General features: G+C 30.6%; 1 protein-coding gene across 3 annotated transcripts; it reads right to left on the bottom strand.

The window, feature by feature from the left end:
- Positions 1–210: 210 nt before the first annotated feature.
- On the bottom strand, positions 211–13698 carry LOC111696889 (GTP-binding protein Rheb homolog). Of its 3 annotated transcripts, none has more exons than XM_023466664.1 (8): positions 13438–13696; positions 13122–13206; positions 5243–5323; positions 4254–4306; positions 2788–2869; positions 1569–1640; positions 1296–1361; positions 211–426 (listed from the first exon to the last, which is right to left on the bottom strand). In XM_023466664.1, the coding sequence occupies exons 1-7, from the start codon at positions 13527–13529 to the stop codon at positions 1326–1328; spliced, it is 501 nt and encodes a 166-aa protein (XP_023322432.1). In that variant the 5' UTR covers positions 13530–13696; the 3' UTR covers positions 211–426; positions 1296–1325. The 3 variants fall into 3 exon arrangements, with proteins under 3 accessions (XP_023322432.1, XP_023322431.1, XP_023322433.1); XM_023466663.1 differs by having other exon boundaries at positions 211–461; XM_023466665.1 differs by lacking the exon at positions 211–426 and having other exon boundaries at positions 862–1361; positions 2788–2866; positions 13438–13698.
- Between the last annotated feature and the right edge of the window lie 457 nt (positions 13699–14155).

A 14155-nucleotide genomic window follows, 5' to 3' on the forward strand; every position in this document is an offset into this window, starting at 1 on the left:
ATATCGAAGACCACTTTCATGTCGTCTCTCAATTTTGTATTGGGACACCATGTATGTTAAAACGTTTTATAAAGATTAAAAAAAGTTTAAAGAACATCTCTGAACGAAACAGAAAGTAATGATCAATTTCATAATAATGATAAAAATGGTTCCTAAACTTTATGTTGCGTTTAATATGCTAAAAAAGGTGAATTAACTATCATATGAAGATATTTTTAGCAGTATTTATTCAACCAAAGATAGGATCTGGTTAAATGATAGAATGGATAAACTGCCATTTAAATTTTTTTTTACAGAATATATATGTACATTGATGTGGAAGTACTGTCGTGTACTGTACACTGTACAGTGTACATGAACTGATGAATTATTTCAGAAATATGATCAGGAACTAGAATTTTAAGTACACATTTTACGGTACATAAACTTGTGTGTAGAATTTAGGTTGTACAACAGTTCCACTGAATTCAAGGGCGTATACAGAAATAAATCAAGGGGGGGGGGCAAAATTTGAACTGTAAATTGATAACATTTGGCGCACCCATTTGGCTTCTTGGATATCAGGCATAAGTAGAAGATACTTTAAAGGTACACATACAGTACAATTATCTTGCTACTATACTTTATCTGTCCTTCAAACAAAACTGGCAGAAAAAAGCATTGTATCTACAAAAAATCGACATCTTATTATACTGTTATGTTAGTAACAATTATTATTTAAACTAGAGATAGAAAAAGACATTTTTAAAAATGAAAAAAAAATTTCTGTTATGAAAATAAAGTAGGAGTACAATTGTAATCAATATTGTTAAATTCGATTTTTTTAAATCCTCGGGCAACGCCTGGCACTTCCACTAGTTTGTAATAAAAATAAAGATTAAAAAACGGCGGTGCAATGAATAAAGTAAATAAATCCAAATTAAAAAAATGGTCTTTTACTACCTCTAAACTCAAGCCTTCGTGGCTTGGCATTAAAAAATAGTTGTTTTACTTTGCTAATCGCTATCCCTGATAGCGCCCATTAGGATGAATGTGTATTCTAAATGGATTTTTCATTCGGACTTCTGTCATAGTGGCCTTAGTCCACGTATACAATCTTAGTGCATTGAATGAACAGTAAACTATTTTTTTATGTTCTTCACTCTTGAGTGTAAGATTTGAAAAGTGTGAAAGCTCTTAGTTCTAGGGGTGGCTACGTCCCCCCATCACAGGTCTGGCGGGGCAATTCCCCTTGCCACCCCTTCTGTATACGCCCTTGGTACTTATGTTAAGCACAATTTTTTTTGTTATACAACCTGGAGACATTTTTAAAGAATGATTAATCTTTATGATACTTTACAAGCGTTTTTTCTCTTAGCTTCCTGATGATAAAGTCAAATAAGTCAAAACTAATTATCCTCAAATTATATTGAACTCATTTAACAAAGAATTGACATGCCAATTATGTTTAAAATTGTTAAAAAATTTAGTTTAAAATTTTCTTTTTGTTTGAATATTCTTAAAAGTTTTTTTTACAAGAAAGGATTAAAGATATTAGAAAATCTAATTTTCTAATGTTGACTTTATCCCTTGTTTTTCTTGAGGATTTGTCTGGGTAGAGATTTTTCAGCTTGTAACTTAGCTCTTGTGTAGCCAGGAACCTAGAAATCAGCTGATTAATGTTCTGCTTTGCGGCATTTTCATCTTTCGCGCGAGAGTTGAATAATAGTTTTAGTAATTTAATTTACAATCGAAAACCATTTAAATTATATACGGGGGAAATTTTTTTCTTTTAAAATTGTTAAAAAAGTGTATTATTTCCATCTCTAATTTCAATTTTTATTAGTTTGAAATGTTTCAAGAGTACGGGGTGAAGAGCCTGCAACAACGACTTATTAAAATTGGGTTAAATATTACAGAAAACTCTAAATCTGTATTGCTGTAACAAAAATTGCATGCTCTCAAATATCTTAAATCAATAAATGATGATCAAGATTAAATGTGTATTGTTTGGATACCAAGTGGTTTTTGATAGGCCTGACATGCCAGATTTTAAAATCTTGTCAAAATTGGATTTCTGTAAAAATAATAATAGCATTTTTCATTTCCTCTGGTGGACGGGGGGCTGCTGGAGGTAATACATATTCCACTAGTGGGATGGTAATTAACACTCAGCACACTAATTAATCCACTTAAGGAACGCTGCAAATCATCTTGGGCGCGCGCCATAATTACTACACCTGATGGATGCTGATAATCACTCAAAACACTAATTACTCCACTGGAGGGATACTAAAAATCACACTAAACACTAATTACTCCATGGGAGGAATGTCGATAACCACTCAGGACACAAATTATTCCACTGGAGGGATGCTGCAAATCTCCCTGGGCAGTTATTACTTCACCGGAGGGATGATCATGACCACTAAGGACACTATAACTCCACCAGAGGGATGCAGATAACCACTCAGGACACAAGTTACCCCACAGGAGAGATGCTGCAAATCAACATGGGCAATAATTACTGCATCGCGGAGGGATGCTGATAACCACTCAGGACACAAATTACTCCACTGGAGGGAGGCTGCAAATCACCCTGGGCATAAATTACTCCAGAGTGGTTCTCTTCATCCCTCCAGTGGAGTAATAGTGTCCTGAGTAGTTATAAGCATCCCTCAGGTCAATTATCATGTGTAGACGGTACAATAAAAGGACCTGCCTGTCTGTACTAGTAAATACTTGTAAAGAATCGGATCATGAGACTAAAATACCTAAGAAAATACCAATGTGCATTGTTTTACTTACATGAGGCAGGGATTGTCGTCTTCGCATGTGTAAAGGAGACCCAGAACCACTGCTGCCATTACTCAAATGGTTACCATTACTGCTGAAAAAGTTCAGAAAATAGTAAATTTGTAACTTTCAGGTAAATATCATAAAAAGAAAACTTTTTTGTTTTAAAAATTTAACTTAGATTATTCTAAACCACATACAAGGTTACTAATTATAAGGATAAAATAAAACTTTAATGCTGAATTACAAGTTATCTAAAGGTTTAATTTTGCTGTAATGAAGAAAGTATCTAATTAAATGATTTACAACGTGATTTAGCAAGAAAAAGAAGTTTATGGTCGCAGGGAACCATAAATGTAAGATAAATGGCTAGATGAACATTGCTTTGCATTCGTTTCTGAAGTCTCATCCATTTCTGTAAACCCTGAACTGAATCATTACATATCAATTAAAGGGACTGTAAAGGAAAAATGAAAGGGGGTATAGGATGAAATATGAGAATCTCAGGAGTTGAAAGATACATATAAGACATCTATCTGATGTTTCTGTCTCGAGAAATTGATATAAAACTGTGTCAAATTTATATGAAAATTCAAATATATGCAATTTCGTATAAAAGCTGTAGTATGAAACAGATCATATTCCACAAAAATTGAACCAATCTGAGCTAAAAACTTTAGAATGGTGGATATCAAGATATCCTGGTTTTACTAAACCCAAGATTATTTTAAAACGCATTCAATATCCAAGAAAGAAGCTAAAAATTTAACCAATCAGCGTGTCATGTTAAGATGTACTCTTAAACTTTTGAAAAACCGGTTTTGATTTCTGGTGTTGATGGTGTCATACCAATTGAACTAAACATCGATTGAACGAACGTAAGTTTTGGATTAATGTTTATTAAGACTGATGTTCAAAATTGCAATAGTCCTAAAATATGCTCTTTAACAATTTCATATAAACATGATTAAATTTATATATTTGTTTAAATGCTCTAAAAGCCGGCTTATGAACTGAGTTGACTTTAACTCAATCGGATATTAGTCCAATTGATATAGCATTGTATCTGTAATTGTTATCAAGCGTAACTTTTATACGATAGTCATATCCAAAAAGAGGATTAAGAAGAAAATCAAAAGTGTGTACATAGTATACTCAGATTAATCGATTGTGATTAAGGATATCTCATTCTAAAGTTTTCAGCTCTGAAAACGACGATATCCCACAGAAACCTGAGAATCTTAGGTTTGCCCCTGTTATAATCCTTTAATTTTTATTTTGCATTTTTGATAAATATAGTTAACAATATCGTTACATATGTACGACTTGTACCGACCTTTATGACGTGGCTAGACTTTGTACAGTACACAGCCTGTAATAATAGACCTATTTGACTTTCCAAACTAACCAAGTATAGCGCTGAACTTGTTATCAAGTTAAAGTACATAAAGAGGTATATAAAGACCTGCTAAACATACCTGATGCTTGAAATGTTGGTTTTTGATTGATTGAGCACTTCCTTGAAGATGTCCTACAGCATGCAATTCAATAATTATCTCAATCTTCATTTCAGATTAGGATTAAAGGATTTATGCTTAATGGTACTGTGAACGTAAATTCACAAAAAAAGGATAGGCATGTTCAATTCACAACGAAACACTTTAAATCTTTATCTGATCAATAGTTACAAAGAAATCAAAATTGAATATAGTAAACTTTTCTAAGAGGGGATGATATGTCATAAATCTCATGTATCCTGATTAAATAAAGCTTTTAAGGGTTCCTTTATAAACCTGGCATGACCCTCTCTCTATAGATTGCAAAGATCTAAGGATTAGAAAATTATATATTGATTTTCTCATCTAAATGTTTTAATCAAAGTTTCTCTATAAATGAAGAAGGCACGGTTCGTCGAATTGTAATTGAAAATGCATGATTCGGTTTATAAAAGTATTATTTATTTTAACAAGAAATAACAATAACTTAATTTTAGACTTGTAAACAAATGTTTATCAGAAACGGGGGGGAGGAGGGGGGCTGTGGGAGGTTTTTTGCAGATTACAATGATCTTTTCTTTTATACTTCTTCTTTCTCTTCGCTTGACCTTATAATACCCAATGTTAGCTTTTTCTAAATCAGAGAATAAATACTTATCCCTCAATCATGGTTATGACCACCACGGAATAAAGAAAAAGAATAAAATAATCTGTTAAGATAGAGATTAAGGCCTAATCCCGAGTTCCACAACACAAAGTTCTCAATTCTGACAAAGTTTTTGTAGAAAAATTCTGATTTTCTTATCCCTACATTTTCGGAACCCTATGTCTTAGACCTTTGATATTTCACCCAGGTTGCAAAAATATAGTGAATGTAAAATCAAATTTTGTTGCAAAAATTCAATTCCTTTATCATATATTAGTTATCTATGTCCTTGCTTGATTGATTGATTGATTGTTTAATTTTGTTCCTGTATGTTTGTGTTTAGTTTAGCACTGCATTCCACGTAGCCGTTCTCCCAGTCAAACAGTACAATAGCTTCGGTTTCCTCCTAAACATTTTATATTAAATATTGTATACTGAACAGTTCTCCCAGTCAAACAGTACATTTTCATTTATTTGATACAATCAAAGAAACCAACAAACAACCGAAATATATAAGAACTAGGCTTTTATGGCGCTTCGCGTCCATCTTCTATTTAAATTGTGAAAATCTTCTTTTTGTTTACACTTTAAAACAAAGGAGAAAAAAATTTTGCGGATTTTTAAAAAAAATTCACGGATATTCAAGAATTTAAATTTTTTTTACAAAATTAAAAAACTTTAAAACACATTTTTTAAAATTTTTTATCATTTATAAACCTGCCCTGTGGTCACGTGATGTCCCACAAAAAAATTTGGGCCCGATCGCTTCAGCCGTTTTGACGTTTATTGGATACAAACAAACAAACAGACAACCAAACAGACAGACAAGCCAAATCTATATATGGATAAAACAAGAAAATTTTGGAAAAGCCTCCTTCTCATAAATTATATTATATTTATCAAGGATTTTAAGGATTCAGCTACATTTGGAGACTCCTTTTAGAGGACAGCAGTTTTTAGTTTGTAAACTTTTTGTTTGGGCTGCTGAGGTATCTTTTTAGTTTGAGTTTGCACAACTCAGTTTTTACTCGATAAAACGTTAAATCTTGGGTTTGTAATTTTTAATGTTGGGTTTAAAAAATCTGTCCTAGCCGTTGTGCTCAGCCCCCTATCTTGTTCTGGCCGCAGCGCTCAGTTAAGAAATTGTCTTAACCCATCCTAACTCTCAAATNGGAGGTCTTATGCCTCCGATCAAGCATGGAATCTTTTTAAAAGTATTTGTCAGAGAAAGTTTATATTTGTGTTGATTTGTTCTGTGTTTGCTGAAATTGACAATTTTATAATTAGGTTTGTCAGATTTTAATCAATATTTCTTTAATTGATTTCATTATACATTATTAGTCAAAACCAAACATAATACACAATCTAGGTGTTATAATCAATTATGAAGCTTTTTCATGTTTTTGCCACAAACTTAATTTTTTAAATCTCATTTATTATTTCTAACAATTGATTATTCAATCTAAACCTCACAGCTTGTGCAGAAGAGACTTAACTACTTTCTTACAATTCTTTGTTCGCATGCTAAAAATACATAAGTTCAAAATCTTGATTTACCTCAAAGAAACTAAGTCGTTGTCAGAAAATCTTATCTTCTGATCCTGAAACCTTTGTAAACCAATGTCGTAGACCTTGATATTTTAAACTAAGAATTTTGTTAGATCGGATAAACTAAGTTTGAAAGGTTTTTAACCATCAAGTTGCAAAGTTGAGTGTATGGCAAAGACTCAATTTCTTAATAGATTGAGTAGTTTGGGTTCTAGATTTTTATCTGAAAAAAACATAAAAGTTCTCTTGTTCTAAATATTGTTAAAGATATTTATAATAACCCTATTAAGGCAGGAAAGTGTGAATAAATTACTTGTTGCATTCTGAATAGTACTGCTGACATTTCAGACTTCTAATATATTTAGGCACGCTACACACTATTCAAATACTCCGTTTTAATTTTTTTTTTGTGATTTTTGGATACCTGTGAATAATTTCCCTTCGCCCATAATGAAACTATAAAAAAATTTGATGTCGCAGATTTTTCTCTTTTCATTTGTGGATTTCCGAAAAAAATTAAGACTTTTTTGAATAAAGGAATTGAGTCTTTGCCTGCACAAACTGTGTTTTTCGAATCCCTACAGCTTTGCAACCCATCCTCATAGAACCTTAATTTTTCAATCTATGAATTGTGTTAGATCAAGTAATCTGAGTTTGAAATATCTATAAAGCCATGTTTTAAAGTTATAAGGATAAGAAGGTTTGGGTTTGTGGCGAAGACTAAATTCCGTTTGGTCTGCAGCTTGATACGTTAAGCCGCTTTGACATCCAAAATATAGATATAATATTTTTAAATAAATACATAATTTTTTAAAACCGTCATCTAAATTTGCAATAAAATTTTTATAAAATTTCGCAGAAACGTTTTATTTGTGAATTTGATGCCTCCAGGATAAATTTCCTAAAATTAAAACTTTTAATTAATCCATATGTTGACATAAGAAGTTTTAGACCGAGTGTGTTTGCTTTGGAACAAATGTGAAAACCTAAAATAATTAATTTTTTACCTTGTCATTTACCCCCNAATCAAAATAATATAGTTTATCGATAATATGTAATGAAAAGCTCAAACAGTTTGTCTCACTAAAGAGATTAAAAATAGCGGACGCTTTGCGCCTATTTTTTTTAGCTTAAACTTATTTCTTTCAAGCCGACATACTGATTCCAATCTTAACTTTTACAATTTCCAATTCCAACCACCAAAATTCTCTACGTGGGCCATACTCACATTTGGATTCTTCTAAACCGTTAGATGAATAATATTTTTTTAAAAATTTTTTAAAATTAAATAGTAGTATAGGGAGTTTTATGATTTAGGATATTATCAAATCAGCCAATTCCACAAGATTTAAAATCTGATTTCTATGATGGATTTGTTTATTTTTAGATCTAATTCTATTTTTAGGCAGCGCTTCAAAGGTATAAAGATATCTTAAAGTTGAGCTAAGAAAAAATGTTATGTACCTCTACAGTGTTTTTCTTCTGTTATAAACATGAAAGATGTCTCTGAAGGGATCCAGAGAAAATTTGGAAAGTTTTAAATATTTTCAAAGGAACTAAGTTTTCTTTATAATTTCAACTTGATAGTGCAAAACCTTTGATACTTTAAACTTAGGTTATTAGATGAACAGAATTCATATTTTGAAATATCAAAGGTCTTCGACACCAGGTTGCAAAGATATCACCCTTTACTAAGCTTTCGGTGCATTCTGCAGTACACTGACTGAAGATAAAGTAGCGTTTGTTGAACAAAGCTTTTACGCTTACAGTCCCTTTAACATAAACGCTTTTTTCTTAAAGGGGGATTGAATTAACTTGTAATATGATTATCATACAATAAAATGATTAGAGAGACAGATTACTTATTTTGATTTCTCGGAGTTGCAGAATAATTAACTATTTTTATAACACTGTTATTTTTGTTATAAAGTATAGGTAATTTCAGGAAACGTTTGTGTACTTTTCTTATTTCAATGGCTCTTTTAAATTAAATAAGCTTTGAAACAAAGCAGAAGTCAAAATATAAAGTTGATTTTAATTTTATTTTCATTTCAATTGAAAAAAATTATTTTGGAAATATCCTAAATTGTTTGAAGAAAATCCGGGAACCAATCAAAACTTAATAGCACACGTGCTATAATGTACAGCTAATATAACTTTATAGCACGATGATTAATTTATAGCATGGCACGTTCATTATGAAATGCACGGTTATGTAAGTAATAATTGATGAAGTAGACAATAGTTTCATAAAATAAGTTTTCTCGAAAATCACGAAGTTTTATTTTATTTTATGATTTCAGTAAGTTTAAATTGTTAGCAAAATTATGATAAGAGATAAAAGATATTTGCATATTTGCCGAATGTTTACTCATGCAAATTTTTCCCAATATTGCATAGCTTTAAGGGAAAGGTTGAATAGTTTTATAGAATAACTTAGAAAATAGATATCCAAGAATCAATTTTGGGAGTATTTTATATTTTTAAATATTTTTAAATACTTTATTTTAAGGTTTTTTTCTTCATTGTTTTCTGTTTTTTAAAAGATACAAAAAGTGTTAAAAAATGGGGTACCGAATCTAAATGTGTAAATGTGTAATCTCTGTTTGTTCGATCATAACTCAGGAACCCATGGCCAGATTTGCCTCAAGCTAGGATTGGGTAACTCGGGGAAAAAAACTAAAATCGTAATTTACAGCCAAGTGCGGGTAAATGGTGGGAGTAACTATGAGTATCTATGGGCAACGCTATAAATAACAATTGAGCCCAAAAAAGTGTTTTTTAAAATATTTTATAACCAAAAATAAATTTGGCCAAATAAACGTAATATTTCTGTTGAAAAATGTATTTCATTTTTCCGCCACCTTCAGTTTGCGAAAGTTTTAATTTACTGTAAACCAAAATGGTGAGGAAGGAAGGAAAACTCATCACTTTGTTAATATTAAAATCTCAACACTTCAAATCAAACCAGAAACATTTTTCAAGCTCTACTTGGACATTATATCAGACTTATACTGAAGAAAGTAGCGTCCATACACATTTTGAAAGTTGCACTATACGACTCGTATCGTAAAAAAATTAATCTAATTTCAAACAATTCATTCAGATATTACAATGTATAGTCATTGATTATTTTTCGACGCATTCGTATATATTTAATATTTCATAATATTTTTTATTTGTTTTATATACAATGCTCTTCATAATATTTTTTATTTGTTTTATATACAACGCTTTTATAACGACTTTTTTTCCGCTACGCGTTTCTGCCACGTGTAATCATTCAAAGCATCGAGAACAGAGACACCAGGTGACGTTTTAATTGCATTGCATACAAAACGAATAAAAAATATTGTAAAATATGATAAGAATACGTCGACAAATTATCGATGACTATAGGTTGTAATATCTCAATGATTTGTTAGAAATTAAATTGATTTTTTGACGATCCGCGTCGTTTATTGCAATTTGTAATTTGAATGGACGCAGGGTTCTTCAGTATAAATAGTTTTTAACAATTTTAAATAAGATTAGTAGCAATCAAAATCGAATATTTTTCGCCGTAAGCCTACACCCCTTTTAATTTTTCGCGAACACTCACTCTAATGCTCTATTTTTTATAACTTATACTAAGAAAAATAAAGCTTGTTTTTTCCCGAACATAAGCCCTACTGCATGCAATGCATTTAATTTCTCATGATTTTTTATCCTTTTCTTACAAAAAATTTGTTTGTGAAAATATTTTGTAATATATTTACTTAAACCTTAAATGTTAAATTTAAAATATATTATTGTTAGTCATGGGGATAATAATAAAATTAGTTATAAAAATAGTTCATACGGGTTTCCTGTAAAACGTACGTTAATGTGGTTCTTAACAATTTTTAAATAAGAACATGAATTTACTTGAAGCGTCACTTTACATTACAGGGGATATTAGTTCAAAAACTAACACTTGGTCCATTTCTAACACTGGGTGTTAGAAATGGGCCAAACATCCTAAGGCATCTTTTTCAAGAGTATTATCTTTGAATTCAAGACGAGTAGAACAAAATTACACAATATATTTATAAAAAATTTCTAAAACTATAACAGTTACACAATACATGTCAAGTTTAAACTAATAATAAGGTGTGAGATTTAGTTTTAGATGATTCTTAATTTCATTTTCGAACATATCCATATTTTGAAACAATTACCGGATTTCAGCTCATGTCGCGTTTTCGGAACATATCCTGGTTTTGAGACAATTACTGGAATTCATATCAATGTCAATTGTTAAGCATTTACGCACTTACGTTACAAAACAAGATTTTTAATAAAGTTAAGTATAAACAAAATAGAAAATAAAAACAAACTGTTCTTTTATAATTTAAAAATCATTACAGCATTAAGAAATCAAAATATTAATACCATTTGTTCTTACAATTTAACTAGAAATGCAGGAAACCATGTTTGTTTCAAATGCTTGAAAATAAATCATCTTATTTAACAGATAAGTGTGGAAACTTAGATTCTAGAAATAATTTAGAAGTTAATTTAATGTTCAAAAAATAAGTTTTGTTTTCAGTGATTTATTTAGTAAATTATGAATCTAAATTTTGTTTCAAAAACGGGAAAGTGGGTTTTGTCTCGAAAACGCGACAATGTTTCAAATTCAGGATATGTTTAAAAATGTAAAACTTGACATTGTCTTGAGAACGGTCAAGAGATTTAATATAAAAAGAACTCCTATTGTAATTTTGATTTTTTAAAAAGTGTAAATTTGGGAATTGTTGCCATCGTCATGTTTCATAAAATGTTGGTTATAGTTTTTATTATCGACTTTTACTCTGGATATAGGCTGGGATTCAAAAGCCAAGTCTTTCTAACACTCAGTGTTAGAAATGGGCCAAGTGTTAGTTTTGTAGCTAATATCCCCTGTAATAACAACGACAGTCCCTATAAAGGCTAAAAAGCTCCAATGAAGATTTCCATTTTCTTTTTACATCTAAGCTGACATTATTGAATATGTTTATAAAAAATGCATCTTGAATCCAATCCACAAAATTCTTTTCTCACAGCTACTTATTTATTCCATCTTCAAGTATATCCTTTCGATTGACAGTAATGGCATTTCCATAATCCGCTTGTATATTGGTAAACTACAGGGGTAACCACAAAGCATGAGACTCAGGAGACTACTGTAAGAAATCTGTTTTCGTTCTTCGATGTTAGCTGCAAAGTGCCCGCCGTTGCCCATTGATTAAAAAAAATCTTTTTTTGCCTATTTCACCCCCGAGGTACCCGTGATGGGTTCAATAAAAAATGTCAGCCAATTTGGTCCAGCCGTTTGCCAGCTGTATCAAATGAGTGAAGAGCGTTATTGTATAGATTTTAATTTAAACTAAATAGCTTGTTTCTTTGCCAAATAGTTTAATATGCCATGGAAAAATTGTCAAAGACAGAAAATTGAAACATATATGCAGGTTTTAATTTAAAATTTTTAGTCGTCTTTTTGTGGGTAGCCCTGTAGTTAAATATAACTACAAACCCCAGGGAACTTAACTATTTCTAGAATTTAAAAAAAGACGTAATCCAATTTTTTAAAAATATTTCTTGGGAAAAACGATAAAAAAGAATAAAATCCCATCAAAACATTTCTACATCTCGAATCATTTTGAAACTGCCAAACTTGCAGGCAGGACTTAAAATTCAGTTTCTTTTATTAATACCAAATCCACGTGAACTAAATAACTCAATTATTTTATAATTTCAACCTATAACAGATGTGTTTTGTAAATATGTTTTGCCTCTCTGATTAGTGCCTTTATAAATTTATTTTTTCTTAAAAAAACTCTTAGTCTCAATATACGGTACTTTGTTGAGTTTTAACTAACTTTTTAAGTTTGCATAGAATACGTACTGTTCTTAATTAACTTCTTGTTTAGCATTCAGAATACATTGTTGAAATTGTTATGGACACCTTTTTGTCCAAAAAAAAGTATAGGAGCCTTTTTTCCCGTAAAATCTGTATCAATAAAATGTTCTGTTTGCTGTTGTTTCAGAACCGATATTTTTAATTAAACTTTTAAATTTTAATTAAAAAATAAGTTTAAGCAATTCATATTTCAGCTCATTTCAAAAACAGATATGTTATTTTTTGTTACTTTTAACCATTACCAATATAAAACCATTTTTAACCCCCCCCCCACACACAAAAAATGTCACACAATATTTCAAAGACAGTATATTTGTCAATCTCTTTACAAAATAGTTTCCAATGGCTTGTTTTTAATTTAAAACAAGGTGCCCTTGTTTTTGTAAAAACAGAAACGATGAAAGGATTTTGCAAATTAGAATCCCCCTCCGCCCCCCCCCCCCCAACAATTTATTATCTTTTCTTTTAATCTGTCACAGAAAATTAATTGAAACATTTTCTCAATTTATTAAAAAATTGCAATTCTAAGAAACTATTTAAGTGTTTTTAATTTTGATCCAGATTTTCTTTTCTTCAGAATCATTGCTTTAAGATAAATTTAGCTTCCTGGACGCTTCACGCCCCTCTTTCTAGTACATATGATCTTTCTTTCAAATACCACAGATTTTCCAGATTTAGATATTTAGATTATTAAAGAGTTTTCTTGAATCCCGGTGTCGTAAAAAAGTTATTTTACCTTTGATATTTTTCTGTCAAGATCCGTCTTGTTTCCAACAATTACAATGGGAGAATCAGGACCTTTGGTGCTCATCACCAGATCCCTAGAATCATCATTATTGTCATTGAATTTTACATCATTATTATCATTAACTTCTTTATCATTCGTATTAACTTGGTTTTCATTAGCATCGTTCACTTTAAACTTATGATCACAAACTTGTTTTACTTTTGAGTCTTTGAAAAATTATAAATAAACATGCATTATATTAGTTAAAAGTAAGAATTTTTTACGTTTAAAAAATGATTAATTTATTAATAATTCCAAAAATGACCTGAGTCGTCTTGCCTCTTCAAATGACTCTATTTCATCAACAGAGAAGACAATAATGATGGCATCTGCTGAATGAAGGGAGACTCCAATCATTGATGGGAAATCATAGGCATAGGTTCCACCTTAACAAGGTAAAATCATAGGCATAGGTTCCACCTTAACAAGGTAAAAACATAGGCATAGGTTCCACCTTAACAAGGTAAAAACATAGGCATGGGTTCAACCTTAACAAGGTAAAAACATGCAAAATTAATTTTTTTCCCGGACTGAACTCAAGCGCGTTTTGGTCAATTATTCAACAATCTTTAAATTTACAGAGTTGTGTTGCAATATTTGTTCATTGAAAACGCATCTGCGGACAAGAAAAATAAAGTGATAACCAGAAAATACTGGAATAGGAGAACTTTATTATATCAATACTTTAGAGTATTTAATGTTGTTACAAAGTAAATAGTTTTACTAACACTTATTAAATCACTAACTAAGTGAAATAGATCTGTTTAAACTGCACAATTGCGGTGTATAAAGCTCGTCATCATAATTTTTATAACTTGATTCTAAAAGTCGTCTTCCTATTCCAGAGTTTTCTGGTTATCATTGTATAAAGAGAAAATGAGAAATATTTTTAATTAAATGGACAATTTAAACAAACACAAGGCTGTTGGTCTATTATTCAACAATTCAACAATTCACTATTTTCTCTTTATATACAGGGTGGG

Source organism: Eurytemora carolleeae, unplaced genomic scaffold (assembly GCF_000591075.1).
Source record: "Eurytemora carolleeae unplaced genomic scaffold, Eaff_2.0 scaffold186, whole genome shotgun sequence".
NCBI lineage: Eukaryota > Metazoa > Arthropoda > Copepoda > Calanoida > Temoridae > Eurytemora > Eurytemora carolleeae.